The sequence below is a fragment of the Rana temporaria genome, chromosome 2 (genome assembly GCF_905171775.1).
Source record: "Rana temporaria chromosome 2, aRanTem1.1, whole genome shotgun sequence".
NCBI lineage: Eukaryota > Metazoa > Chordata > Amphibia > Anura > Ranidae > Rana > Rana temporaria.
The window spans coordinates 110974173-110989966 of NC_053490.1; the positions used below are offsets into that span (position 1 = coordinate 110974173).

General features: G+C 45.5%; 1 protein-coding gene across 1 annotated transcript in view; it reads left to right on the forward strand.

Annotated features, from left to right (window-relative positions):
* Positions 1-15500, forward strand: part of NCKAP1L (NCK associated protein 1 like) — a 273575-nt gene extending 258075 nt beyond the window's left edge. Inside the window, exon 31 of the mRNA XM_040340760.1 lies at positions 14620-15500. Within this exon, the coding sequence (XP_040196694.1) occupies positions 14620-14739 (120 nt within the window). The 3' untranslated portion in view covers positions 14740-15500. The remainder of the gene's footprint in view (positions 1-14619) is intronic.
* Positions 15501-15794: the final 294 nt, after the last annotated feature.

Below are 15794 nucleotides of genomic sequence, written 5' to 3' on the forward strand. Positions count from 1 at the left end.
TTTTCAGGGGATGTCTTATTTATTTACGGTATGTACAATAATCTACATTTATTCAAATACAGTCATGTCATCATGACGATCATATTTTTTTTTTTTTTTTTTTTCAGAAATAAAAGTGTTAATAGTTTATTTTTCACCAATTAACAAAATGGAAATTAAATCATGCACCCACCAGAAGGAAACATCAGGCCCAGGTACTCCCAAGTGGGAGAAGGGGTGCAAGACCAAATATGTGCAGATTCAGAATCCATCCTAACTCCAGTGCACAGATTGTGATCACAACATTGCATTCCAAGTCTGATGCAGACTCCACTGATAGGAGCAAATTGTCCAGATACTCTGTGGATCCTGATCATAGGTTATCAGAAGAACCAGTATTGCACCTCCGTGAACACCCAAGGGGCCAACGCCAGACCAAATAGAAAAGTCATGAATGGGCAAATGGAGCTCTCCCACTGCAAACCAGAGGTTAATGGTTTGGAAGATGGGGGTAGGCGTCAATGTCTATCGAGGTCTCCTTGGTGTGGAGTTGCAACCATTGACAATGATTCAATCCGAAATGTGTGTACCCTCACAAAAGCATGCAAGACCGTCAGATCCAGGATGGGATGAACTTCTATTAAATTTTTTTTAAAACTGTAAACAGATTGGATAGGCATTGGAACTCTATTTTGTAGTCCGAATATTTTCAGAATCCATTTGTTAGAAATGAGAGATAACCTAGTGATAGAGAGATTGTGTCCCCCCACCTTGCGATGTTGTGGGAGGGGCAAAACTTCATGCAGAGGCAGGATTCTTGATGGACTTGTTCAAGTGCGGGGGCTTGGCCGATTTGTCCACAAAAAAAAAAAAAGTCTGCACAGAGAAAGATGTGTCAGTCTTGTGACACAATTCTTTACTCCTAGAATAAGACAGATATGCTCAAAGGGCATCAGTTAAAGCTTTTTTTTTTTCATGTCTGATCCACTGACCAACACTTAAACCAGAGCAAATGCTTCAACAAAACAGCCAAAACTGATCAGGCTGTCCGGAATCCAAGGCTGAATTACACATGTATTTTAGACCCTGAGCCAATTAACCTGCCTGAACCCACTCAGTCAATATCGCAAACACCAAAACAGAACCTAGAACTGGGCAGATTAGGGCAACTGTAACTACATACTTGAAACGAGCGTTGTTGCTTACCGCCTTGCTATCCTAAAGGCCTCTGAAAGATGGTGTATTTAAAAACCTGTCTGACGGTTAATATGTTGAATTTTAAAAGCAGCGGTGGGCCTGCTGATCTCACAGGTTTGCTAATATGACAGAACACCGTTGCTTTGACAAATTAACATCAAAACAGTCTTACGGATTTAAAAATACTGCATTTCACAATATTTTGAACAGTAAAGTGTGAAGTGCAAGACTCCGGTGGGTGTAACAAGATGTCCGCTTGCTGCCTTTTCACTGTATCCTTACTGTGGACGAGTGCAGGGTGTAGCAAGATGGCAGCATCGGAACATCACTTTTGTTACAAAATCTGACGGGTTGCCTAATTTGACAAAACACTGGCAGCCTGTAGTAGGAAGGGCTTCTAAGGCCATCCCACAGATCTGCACAAAATATGTACAGCACCGTGATATTGTTGATGCTATTGTACAAGGTAATATCCGAGTTTGTTTAAGCACTTGGTTCACACACAGATTGATATGTTTTGTGGCTATTGGGGGTAATATATTTGAATAAAAGTTTTGGGCCCAGTATTTAGCTTTAAAATAATTTGTGAACGATTGCTGCTTTTATTTTATTTTTGGAAGAAAGCTTCCAAAGTGCTCACGCCAGATTTAAAAACTTTTCCTCAAAACCGTTAATCTGTATATAGCTGTTTGCATCAATGGCGTTCTTACCAAATAATTCCATGCCATTATAAAGACTAACCAATTTCCAGGTAGGGTAAAGTGTAAACTGATGACTTGTATAGACAATTCATTCAAAATAAAGCTGTATGATACAAAACATTGCTTAAGAAGAGATTTTTAAAGACAGCAGCAGTAGGACATTGTGCTTTATATGTCTGAAGGTTCTAGCTGGAACCGTGATTCTGCAGATATTCCATATTGCTCCAATGGGTCCTTCCCAGTCATCTTCAGGATTTCACTGCGATAAAAGAGAAGACTTCTTCTCATGAACTCATAGCTTGCATTTTTTAATGCTTGTACCCATTCATCACATTGTTCTTGATTACTGCATTCAAACATCATGACGATCTTAGAGGGGTTGTGACCCCAAAAAGAAAAAAATATATCCCGATCCTTTAACCACTTGACCACTGGGCACGTAAACCCCCTTAATAACCAGACCAATTTTCAGCTTTCGGTGCTCTCACAATTTGAATGACAATTACTCAGTCATATAACACTGTACCCAAATGAAATTTTCGTCCTCTTTTTCACACAAATAGAGCTTTCTTTTGGTGGTATTTAATCACCGTTGGGTTTTTTATTTTTTGGGCTATAAGAGAAAAAAGACTGAAAATTCTGTAAAAAAAAAATTTTTTTCTTTGTTTCTGTTATAAAATTTGGCAAATTTAGTATTTTTTCTTCATTCTTTTGCATAAATGTGAAAGATGAAGTTACGCCGAGTAAATAGATACCCAACATGTCACCCTTCAAAATTGCACACGCTCGTGGAATGGCGCCAAACTTCGCTACTTAAAAATCCCCATAGACGACGTTGCAGGGTATTGTGGGGTATTGCGGAGTATTGTGGGGTATTGCAGAGTATTGTGGGGTATTGCAGGGTATTGCGGGGTATTGTGGGGTATTGCGGGGTATTGCGGAGTATTGCGGGGTATTGCGGGGTATTGCGGGGTATTGTGGGGTATTGCGGAGTATTGCGGGGTATTGCGGAGTATTGCGGAGTATTGCGGAGTATTGTGGTGTTTTGGGAGGCATTGCAGAGTTTTGCACGGCATTGCGGAGTATTGCGGGGCATTGCGGAGTATTGCGGGGCATTGCAGAGTATTTTGGGGCATTGCAGATTATTTTGGGGCATTGCAGAGTATGGGGGCATTGCAGAGTATGGGGGCATTGCAGAGTATGGGGGTATTGCAGAGTATGGGGGCATTGCAGAGTGTGGGGGCATTGCAGAGTATGGCTGGTACTGCAGAGTATTGCACAGGGAGGGATCGATGGCTGGATCTGTGACTGCATGTGTCACAGATCCAGCCCGCAGCAGCAGCAGCAGCTACTGCTGCTTCCGCTCTCTCCCCTCTCCTCTCTCACACTGTACCGTTCGGTACAGAGAGGAGAGGGAGGAACCGGCGTCATCACATGACGCCGGTTTGTTTACTAGTGATCGCTCCGTCATTGGACGGAGCGATCACGTGGTAAACTGCCGCTATCAGCGGCGATTTACCGTGATCCGTGATCAGTCGGGTCCGGAGGACCCGGCGTTCACGGAGACTCCCGTGTGCGCGCCCCATAGGGCGCGCGGGAGCGCGATTCTAGGAGGACGTACATTGACGCCCTCCTAGAGTTAAGCAACCGCCTTGTAGACGTATTTTGTCTATAGGGCGGTTGCTAACTGGTTAAAGCATGATAGCCAGCATAGTGACCCGCCGTAGCTCTTCTTCTCCACTCTGAGCACTGCAGAGGAAGGGGCCGCTGACGTTGGAGAGGAGAAGATCTCCAGCCGGTCACGTGAGCGCCCAGCGGCACTGTAAGTAAGGTATTTTCCAAAACAAAGTTACAAAAAGGAGACACACTGCACATTATATAATCTTTTTACAAAACGGATTACATGTTTTTACAATGACTTTAACTAGGGTTTATTTTTGGGGTAGGGCTTATATTGCAGCCATCCCCAAAAATAACGCTAGGTCTTATTTTCGGGGTAGGGCTTATTTTCGGGGAAACAGGGTAGAAGCAGTTTCTAATGTCTTTTCTGATGAAGCCATTCCAATGTGCTTATCTCTCACTTACCTAGTCCATGGCAGCCTTGAATCTGCACACTCTGGGCCAGATCCACAAAAACCTGGCGTAACTTAAAAAATCCCATTTAAGTTACACTGCCTTAAAATTTCTACCTAAGTGCCCGATCCACAAAGCACTTACCTAGAAATTTCAGGCCGTGTAACTAAAATTCCGCCGGCGCAAGGCGTTCCTATTCAAATGGGGCGAGTCCCATTTAAATGAGGCGTGCTCCCGCGCCGGTCGTACTGCGCATGCGCAAAGTTACGTTACGCCGAGTTTTGTGGATCGCGCCGGCTTAAAAAAGTTGCGTCGGGAAAAAAAAAAAAATTGACAGCGTCGCTCGGCATGCATTCCTGAGGGAGAACTCCATGCCAATTTTCAAAGAAAAAAACGGCATGGGTTCACCCCCCAGGAGCATACCAGGCCCTTAGGTCTGGTATGGGTTGTAAGGAGACCCCCCTACGCCGAAAAATCGACGTAGGGGGTCCCCCTACAATCCATACCAGATCCGTATCCAAAGCACGCTACCCGGCCGGTCAGGAAAGGAGTGGGGACGAGCGAGCGCCCCCCCCCCTCCTGAGCCGTGCCAGGCCGCATGCCCTCAACATGGGGGGGTTGGGTGCTCTGGGGCAGGGGGGCGCACTGCGGGCCCCCCCACCCCAGAGCACCCTGTTATGGATTGTAGGGGGACCCCCTACGTCGATTTTTCGGCGTAGGGGGGTCTCCTTACAACCCATACCAGACCTAAGGGCCTGGTATGCTCCTGGGGGGGAACCCATGCCGGTTTTGTTTTTACAAATTGCCGTGGAGTTCTCCCTCGGGAATGCATACCAAATGCCGTCGCTGGAATGGGCTTTTACATGGTGTTACTAGTTTACACTTTGTAACACCAGCCCTAGTTTTACACTTGCAAAACTAAAACTTACGGCGAAAAAACGAAGCTGAAAAGCTTTGTGGATCGCCTTAAGTGCTAATTTGCATACTAGAAGCGGCATTTCGACTTGAAATGCCCCCAGCGGCGGATGCGGTACTGCATCCTAAGATTCGGCAGTGTAATTCAATTACACATGCCGGATCTTCTGCCTAACTTTGGAAAACTGCTTCTGTGGATCAGTTCCAAAGTTAGGACAAGGGATACGATGGAGTAACAGCAGTTACTCCGTCGTATCTCTTTTGTGGATCTGGCCCTCTTTTCTCAAAAGGTGCATTAGCTTTGACTGCTGAAGAACTTTTTCACTCTACTAACAGCTCTGACGTCCTTCAGGATGGATAGCAGGAAGACATGGAGGATTTTTCTATATAAGAAAGCAGAGGAAGAGGTGATATCTGCTCCAGAACTGTTTTTTCTTTTCTGCAAAAGAGGTGCATTAAAGCGGAGATGCACCCAAAAATGGAACTTCCACTTTTTGGAACCCTGTCCCCCTCCGGTGTCACATTTGGCACCTTTCAGTGGGGAGGGGGGTGCAGATACCTGTATAAGGGCTCTTTCACATGGGGCGGATCAGTGATGATCCACCCCGTGAACCTCCGCTTGCTCAGCGGGGATCGCTCCGCTGATCCCTGCTGAGCCATCGAGTGTTAGGGCGGTCCCCGCACACTGTGCAGGGACCGCCCTGTTTTTTCTCCGCTTTCCCCTATGGGGGGATCGGATGAACACGGACCGTCTGTCCATGTTCATCTGATCCGATCTGTAGACGGATGGAAAAATAGGGTTTTCCTCCTTCTGCAGAAACGGAGGATTGCAGAGCCGGGTGAGATCGGGTGTCCACCCGCAATCTCATAGGGACCAATGTATGTCCCTTTTTCATCCGTACACGGATGGATGAAAAAGCGGACATACAGTCCGCCCGTGTGAAAGAGCCCTAATACAGGTATTTGCACCCACTTTCGGGGAGAGACTCCCATGGGAGTCACTCCACTTCCCGCCCCCTGCTGCCTTCTGAGAAACACACTGGTCCCAGGAGACAGCGGGAACCACTGGGAAGGTGCCGTGCTATGCGCAGTAGGGAACCGGGCAGTGAAGCCACAAGGCTTCACTTCCTGATTCCCTCACCGAGGATGGCGGCGGGGGCAGCAGAGAGAAGAGCGATTGCTCGTCTTCTGCTGCCGACATTGCGGGTGCGCTGGACAGTTAAGTGTCCATTTATTAAAAGTTTGCAGCTGCAGTATTTGTAGCTGCTGGCTTTTAATATCTATTTTTTTCGCTGGACCTCCGCATTAATGTTATATTGGTACAGAGAAATCTGTACTTGAGGAAAAAAAAAGGTGAACAGCCTTTAAAGCGGAGGTTCACCCTAAATCATATCTAATGTGTAATCGAACTATCTTGGTGTGTATAACAACAAATCACTATCCATTCTTTCCCATATCAATCAAATATCTTGTAAATCCAGTGTCTAGCTGCCACTTCCTGGTTCTCCTCCCGCGGGAGAGGGCGTGTCGCTTCATCTCCCTGCGCCCCAGTGTCTCCTGGGAGCACAGCGTCACGCTTCCCAGGAGACGATTCCGAAGGCATAAAGAGCAAATATCGCGTGATTTTATTTGTCACGTGATCCGCATTCACCACTTCCCGGAAGCATTTGCTTGTGGGCTTCACGCTGCCCACAAGCAAAATGGAACCGACCAGAAGAAAACTGTATAAACTAACATTTCATGGTGAGGGAGATTGCGGGGCAGTAGCGACAATTAATATGTGAGTACTATCTTTAATACATTACAAGAGTTTAATTAAGCAAAAAAAAAAAAATGTCTAGACGGCGGAACCCCTGCTTTAAGGATAAGAGATAGGATTAGGGGACCAGTTAACAAACTCTTTCGTTACTAATTAGGTTGAAGTTACTGATTAGGATGAGGGTTATGGTCAGTCCCACTAATAATGGATTGCGTGCTATATATTCATATAACATATAAGGGCTCTTTCACACGAAGCAGATCCGTATTGATCCGCCCCGTGTGTGTCCGTCTGCTCAGCGGGGATCATCCGTAAATCCCCGCTGAGCTGTCGGCGGGCAGGGCGGTCTCCGCACACTGCTGTTTCTTGTGATGCTGTGACAAAGATGCTGTACTGCTCCTGAATTTAGAGCAGCATCGCCACTTTTATGCAGGCTGAGCCTGTTTGCACTATGGTGGCCTGAAAAATGTTGCTAAGGGCATAGCTATCAGCATTGTCAGTGCTGATTAACAAACCCGTAGCCTGTCAGACAAGACCTGGCCCTATCTTCTTCGAAGCAATATTTTCTGGATTGACAATGCTGCATCTTTTGCTGAAACCCTACCACTGTGAGCTGCAGCATCTGGGATGAGGTGTGTAAAAAGCCTCGTACACACGATCGGATTTTCCAACGGGAAAAGTGTGATGGCAGGATGTTGTCGCATAATCCGACCATTTGTATGCTCCATCGGACAATTGTTGTCGGAATTTCCGACAGCAAATGTGGGATAGCATGAGTTTGGACCATGCCCCACACCACCCATAAAAATCTGTATTGTTTGGGGTTTTTCCTTAACCACTTAAGGACCGCCTCCTGCACATTTACGTCGGCAGAATGGCACGGCTGGGCACATGGACCCGGTCCGAAGCTCCGTGACCGGGACCGTGGGACCCGCGGACCCGATCGCCGCTGGAGTCCCGCGATCGGTCCCCGGAGCTGAAGAACGGGGAGAGCCGCATGTAAACACAGCTTCCCCGTTCTTCACTGTGGCGGCGGCATCGATCATGTCATCCCTTTTATAGGGGGACACAATCGATGATGTCACACCTACAGCCAAACCCCCCTACAGTTGTAAACACACTTCAGGTCACACATAACCCCATCAGCGCCCCCTGTGGTTAACTCCCAAACTGCAATTGTCATTTTCACAATAAACAATGCATTTTTTGCTGTGAAAATGACAATGGTCCCAAAAATGTGTCAAAATTGTCCGAAGTGTCCGCCATAATGTCGCAGTCACGAAAAAAAAATCGCTGATCGCCGCCATTAGTAGTAAACATTTTTTTTTTATAAAAATGCAATAAAACTATCCCCTATTTTGTAAACGCTATAAATTTTGCGCAAACCAACCGATAAACGATTATTGCGATTTTTTTACCAAAAATAGGTAGAAGAATACGTATCGGCCTAAACTGAGGAAAAACATTTTTTTTATATATATTTTTGGGGGATATTTATTATAGCAAAAAGTAAAAAATATTCATTTTTTTCAAAATTGTCGCTCTATTTTTGTTTATAGCGCAAAAACTAAAAACCGCAGAGGTGATCAAATACCACCAAAAGAAAGCTCTATTTGTGGGGAAAAAAGGACGCCAATTTTGTTTGGGAGCTGCGCAATTGTCAGTTTAAGCAACGCAGTGCCGAATCGCAAAAAGGGGCAAGGTCCTTTAGCTGCATTTTGGTCCGGGTCTTAAGTGGTTAAAGAAGTTGTAAAGGAAAATGTTTTTTTCACCTTAATGCAATCTATGCATTAAGGTGAAAAAACATCTGATACTGCCGCCCCCCCCCCCCGAGCCCCCCTTATACTTACCTGACCCCTCGAAAGTCCTGCACGCGGTCCCGCGATCCTCTTCGCTGCTCAGCCTGGCCGCTGACGCGGTGACGCGGCGCGCTGAGGGGTGGGGCCGAGTGATACAGTGAGCGGCTATGGCCGCTCGCTGTATCACGGGAGGGCGCCCGTGATTAGTGACCACCATGCGAGCTCTCGCATGACTGTGGTGACTAATTGCAGGGAGGACCAGAGACAGCCGCCCAGGGACCCCAGAAGACATGGATCGGGGCCACGCTGTGCAAAACTAACTGCACAGTGGAGGTAAGTATGACATGTTTGTTATTTAAAAAAATTAAATAAATCCTTTAGTAACGCTTTAATGTTTATTTTTGAAGACAACTGAAAAAGTTCCATAAATTTGACACAGAACTTCGCTTTTGTCTATTTTCTCAGACAGGACTGGGTTAGCAGACATATTGTATGAGCAGCATTCATATCCGAGTTATACATCTGACAAAATCTTCTCTTTTCCCAATCTTCCAAAATAAAACGGATAATTAATTTCCAATAACGTTAAATAATTTAAGTATTTTCTGTTTGCTTGGTTAGGTTTGCTCAGCAAAGCCAATTACATAGCTAATTCCGTGTGGGTGTTTTTTCTGCATTGAGAGCTGATGTGCACTCGCTGTGACAGATGTAATGAAGTTTGGAACAATTTTTGAGCAGCTCTGTATTATCACAGTGGGGATGAGAATGACCAAAGCTGTCTAAATCAATACATGTATTTACCAACCCTTGCTTCATTTGTCTGTCTATGAAGACACATGATAATTCCTATTACCTATTTACTGTGGAATAAACATGGTCCAGAGGGAAATATAGTGTCTTCTCATCAATGCGTAGCAGGGGTTTCATATTAAGCACTTTCTCATCCTTGCAACAATGATTATTGTTTCATTACTCTGTATTCTATTCATATGTTATACTTATAGAAGTTTACTTTTCCATCTGTACAATATGTTTTCTATATTAGACATCTGTTCTTTTCTAAAAAAAAAGTGATACCTGCAGGCACCATTAAAAAGAAGTATGGGAATCAGTGGTTTGTAGAATTATACTAACCTAGCTGGATGCAGCATCGGACTAAAGCTGCATCTGTCCCCCGTCGGCTCTAACGCCTCGTACACATGCTTGGTTTACTCGGCAAGAACCAGCAAGAAAACTGCTGGCAGAGCTTTCTTGCCGAGTAAACCGAGCGTGTGTACGAGGCTTTCAGGTTTCTTGACAAGAAAACTGCCCAGAATCTAGATGGGAAAAATAGAGTACATTTTCTTTATTTTCTCGTTGTGAGATTCTTGGCAGTTTTCTTGCCGAGAAACTCAAGAGTGTGTATACTTACCTGGTCGCCGTGGAAACCCGCGCATGCTCGAAATGACTTTGACGCATGAGCGGTAGCTTCCTAGGCATGGGTAGGGTGCAGCAAGATGGCTGCGACGGCATCGAATGTGACAAGCGCATGCTCGTCGTACGCAATGACATCACCGCGTTCTTTCCTTTCAAGAGAACCGCGGTTCTTTTGAAACGAGAGTCTGTACACTCAGGCGGCAAGAGATTCTTGCCAAGAATCTCGTCAGGAAAAATAACGTTTTTTTCCTGACCAGATTCTTGCCCGTGTGTACAGGGCTTACCACCGAGAACCAAGTGATCAAAGACCACCAATCGCTTTGTTTCTCAGAGCTCCCTGAGCAGAGAACTGGTGACTATCAGTCACCAGCTCTCTGCTCTGCCCCCCATGCTTACTGGATCACTGGGCTGTGGAGGGGGCAAGAGCGGCCAGCTCAGGCTCTGAAGCTCTCTCCATATGGTCATGATCTTGCCAGAGCCTGGACCCGCTCAGTGACATCAACTGACAGCGGGCTTCGACCCACTGTCAGCTGAAAACGGGTCACAGGAGTGCAGAATGCACTGCACTCCTGTGATGAATCAAGCTTTGACTGTATGGGAAGCTGGGTATTGTCATGGGGGGCATGCATCTTTGCAAAAATACGTTTTTCAGAAGTACTGGGGACTTTTCATGTGATTTTGAGGACAATGTTAAAAAACAAAACCTTTTGGGCATCCTTTGACGATGCCTTAAAGCAGGGGTGCCCAACCTTTTGAAGAGTGAGGGCCACTTAAGCAACTTGATAACCAGTCGCGGGCCACAATGAGCAGGTGGATGACAGATCACGGCTAATCTATAGGCCCTCCGACCTGCCCAGATGGAAGGGGACCAATTCCCTTCTATTTTTTTTTAGAGGATTGGATTAGAGGTAGGCAGGTGTAAACGGACAAAAGTCTGTTTACTTCTGCCGCTCTGTAGAGGTGAATTGAGGGTCAGATTGGGTAGGGTCGAGCGTGTGAAAGGGGCCTAAGCATGCTTTCACACTGATGCATTGCAGTTTACCCACACCACTGGTGCAGCGTAGTGCACCTATGTCTAACCTACGAGTTAGCTGAACTTTGCCATAGACTCCACCTGTGGCAAAACTGGTGCTGTACAGGAAGCATCGGCTTATGGGGCTCTGTTTTCTTCCTCCACCACCAGCTTCATGCACAACACTGATGCTGTGGTATGACGGGTCAGCAACCTGCAATTTGGGCTTGCCAACCCACCATTCCAGAGCAGGAAGTCGCGGGCTACATCAGAGGGCTCCTCGGGCCACATGTGGCCCCTGGGTCACTGGTTGGCCACCCCTGCCTTAAAGCATTAAGTGTTACAAACAGTATGATTTCCACAGACATTCTCAGCAACAGCACACACTAACAGTACAATTGTCCAATATGGTTACATTTAATGAAAGTACAACATTTAGCAACTCACATGGTTGATGATTAAAAGAGGCACATCTAAGTATGCAGGGATCTGATGTAAAGTCGTCCACATAGACTGTCCTCCTCACCGCCGGCTCTCACGGCTGTCAGTCTGCAATCATGACCGGGAAGACTACCCTGCAGCATGGGCGTCCGCTGAAATTTTTTCAGGGGGGGGGGGGGCGCTTCGGCAGCAGCGATACACAGTCGCATTTAACCCTTTCTTCGACCGCTAGCCGGGGTTAAACGTGTCCCCCCCCCCGATGTTAAAAATGTAAAAACACCCCACTGTGCCCCCTGCATCTTTCAATATCTCTTTGTCACTACTGTGTACCCCCTCTCCACAACTGTATCACTGGACCCCTTTACATTACACAGCACCCTGCATCACTGTAACCCTTTACATTACACAACACCTGCACCCCTTTACATTACACAGCGCCCTGCATCACTGGACCCCTTTACATTACACAGCACCCTGCATCACTGGACCCCTTTACATTACACAGCACCCTGCATCACTGGACCCCTTTACATTACACAGCACCCTGCATCACTGGACCCCTTTACATTACACAGCACCCTGCACCTCTGGATCCCTTTACATTACACAGCACCCTGCACCTCTGGATCCCTTTACATTACACAGCACCCTGCACCTTTGGATCCCTTTACATTACACAGCACCATGCATCTCTGGATCTCTTTACATTACACAGCACCCTGCATCACTGGACCCCTTTACATTACACAGCACCCTGCACCCCTGGATCCCTTTACATTACACAGCACCCTGCAGCTCTGGACCCCTTTACATTACACTGCACCCCTTTACATTACACAGCACCCTGCACCTCTGGACCCTTTACATTACACAGCACCCTGCACCTCTGGACCCCTTTACATTACACAGCACCCTGCATCACTGGACCCTTTACATTACACAGCACCCTCATCACTGGACCCCTTTACATTACACAGCACCCTGCATCACTGTAACCCTTTACATTACACAGCACCCTGCATCACTGGACCCCTTTACATTACACAGCACCCTGCATCACTGGACCCTTTACATTACACAGCACCCTGCACCTCTGGACTCCTTTACATTACACAGCACCCTGTACCTCTGGACCCCTTTACATTACACAGCACCCTGCACCTCTGGACCCTTTACATTACACAGCACCCTGCATCACTGGACCCCTTTACATTACACAGCACTCCGTACCTCTGGACCCTTTACATTACACAGCACCCTGCATCACTGGACACTTTATATTACACAGCACCCTGTATGTATGCTATATGTAGAGATTTATAGAATATTAATGCTGGAGGGGTGCTTTACTACTTTGAGTAGGGGACCTGAAATAAGCATGATTTAAATGAGTGTCTGAAATTTTTTGAATTTCTTACCTCAAACGTTGTTCCATATTCATTAAGCATTCAAACCAATGAATCATTGTGATAGCCAGGAAACTAACATTCTCAAATAGAGAAGTCCAAAGTGGTAGCCTACAATATTTTAATGAAGTTAGCAGTTGTCTGGCTGTCATACTGATCTAATGACATTGATACTTACTAAATTATTGATCTGCAGCACATATTCAATGAGCTCAGTCACTACCCAGCTCTACATGCTTACAAAAGGCAGCTTCTCCCACTCTTGGCAGCTGAATGGATTGTCATATTTGAAATAAAGGTGAGTAATAGTGTGTGGTGCTAGGAGGGTAGATTTGAAGCAAACCTACTACCTTGCTCTGCATGAGCTTATCTGGGTACTAGTAACAGGTTTCCTTTAAAGCCATTACTCTTAGTTATTTTTATTTGTCCATGAGTAGGGATGAGCCGAACACCCCCTGTTCGGTTCGCACCAGAACCTGCGAACACACCAAATGTTCGTGTAAACTTTAGAACCCCGTTAAAGTCTATGGGACTCGAACGTTTGAAATCTAAAGTGCTAACTTTAAAGGCTAATATGCAAATTATTGTCCTAAAAGTGTTTGGGGACCTGGGAAATGTATCAATGCAAAAAAAGTTTTAAAAACTGTTGTTTTTTGGGGAGCAGTGAATTTAATAATGCTTAAAGTGAAACAATAAAAGTGAAATATTCCTTAAAATTTCGTACCTAGGGGGGGTGTAAAGTATGCCTGTGAAATAGCGCATGTCTCCCGTACTTAGAACTGTCTCTGCACAAAGTGACATTTCTGAAAGAAAACAAGTCATTTAAAACGAACTTGCGGCTATAATGAATTGTCAGCTCCCCTCAATTCATAGAGAATTAATTCATTCATTCATTAAAAAAAAAAGCGTGGGGTCCCCCCATATTCAATTACCAGGACCTTAAGGTCTGGTATGGATATTAAGGGGAACCCCGCCGTCAATTTAAATGACGTAGGGTTCCCCCCAAATATCCATTTCAGACCCTTCAGGTCTGATGTGGATTTTAAGGGGAACTCCACCCCAAATTTTAAAAAAAATGGCGTGAGTTCCCCCAAAAATCCACACCAGACCCCTTATCCGAGCACGTAACCTGGCCGGCTGCAGAAAAGAGGGGGGACAGAGAGCGGCCCCCCCTCTCCTGAACCGTACCAGGCCACATGCCCTCAACATGGGGAGGATGTCTCCATGTTGATGAGGACAAGGGCCTCATCCCGACAACCCTGGCCGGTGGTTGTGGGGGTCTGCGGGCGGGGGCTTATCAGAATCTGGAAGACCCCTTTACCAAAGAGGACCCCCAGATCCTGCCCCCCCCTATGTGAATTGTACCCCTACCATTTCACGAAGAAAGTGTAAATAGTTGTAAAAAAAAACACACACACACACACACCGTGGAAAAAAGTCCTTTATTAAAAATAAATAAAAATCCAGCGGTGGTAATCTACTCTGGGTCCCGGCTCCCCGCTCCAACGTTGTCGGTATCCAGCGACGGGTGATCTCCTCTCCGGTCCAGCGATGAGAAGATCGTCCGGGATCCAGAGCGCAGCATCGCCGGCCGCCTGTCTCCAGCCTGGCGAATGACGTTGCTGAAGCTAGTGAAATTTCTTATATTGGTGAGGCGGGGCCACCAGTCACATGACCCCGCCCCCTCTGACGCACCCTCTGACGCTTTTTGAATTTGCCACGAACACCCCAAATTGTTCGGGGCAATGTTCGAGTCGAACATGAGTTCGACTCGAGCTCGAAGCTCATCCCTATCCATGAGTATAACTCTCAATCCCGCATGGCCAATAGGGCACTACATGTAAACTCCTGTGCATGGCCAATAGGGTACTACACATTAACCTTTCCTAATTAAGTGATCATATCCTTTTCTTTCTTACAGATTGTTGAAGAGTCTTCATTTCTAACTGTGGACATGCTGGAATCCTGCTTTCCTTACGTGTTACTCCGAAATGCTTACCATGAAGTCCATCGTACCTTTCCAACCATGATACCCTCCTGATTGCACATGCTATTATGAGAACAAGTGTGGAAGGCACTGTACATGCTTGTCTAGCCCCCAACCTTCCCAGCTTGTATTAGTTGAAGAAGTGAGCAACATGTATAAAGTTCTGGTACTTGTAATAAAAAGCTGCCACTCAGGTTAATGTTATCAGCAGTGCCTTAGGGTTCATTTCTACATTCTTCTGCGTACGTTTGTGGAATAATGTTATCATATTCTCAATAACTCCCGCTGTGTAAGAGCTGGGATGATTATTTTGCTCTATCACTTTTAATAACAAGTCAGCCAAAACAGTGTTTTCAGCGAATGTTAAGGCAAAATAATAACATCGCAACACAAAGGATTCTGCTGCCAATTATAACCGCCTGCAGCCAAAATAAATCACATGCTGCATTGCTTTTAAAATGCCAAAGTTGTCGTTGTTTTCTTGTATTCTCATTTGTTTTTCTGGACACTTCACTGAATTCCAACTTGCCCAGCCACATTTACTAAATAATACACATTGTACTAGCACAGAAAAGTTACAGGAGAGATCAATGATGAGATGAAGTAGAAAGTGGCATTTTAGGAAGGCAGAAATGTCACCACTGTTATCAGGTTATTATTGCTGTTAAGTCAGTCTGCATCATCGCTACATTTGACTCATGTTTAAGATGCTTTTTTGTTTTTTTACCTGTATTCACAACTACTACCCTCAGAAGGCTGTCATAAAGCATTGTCTTGCATCATCTGTCTATTATTAAAATGTTATTGTGCTAAAATGGTTTATTTCTTAATTTTATAACATAACTGTACATATAAGAAAATAGTGATAGAGATATGTGTGCTTGGCAAAGAACAGAGGATCAGCTGAAAGACTTCTGGCTCTGGTGCAGTGTTTCTCAACCTTTTTCAGATAAGACACCCTTTAAAAATATGGACAGTCTCAAGACACCCTTTAAAATTATGGACAGTCTCAAGACACCCTTTAAAATTATGGACAGTCTCAAGGCACCCTTTAAAATTATGGACAGTCTCAATGCACGCCATTCTAAAATGAAAAACAACTATTCTAA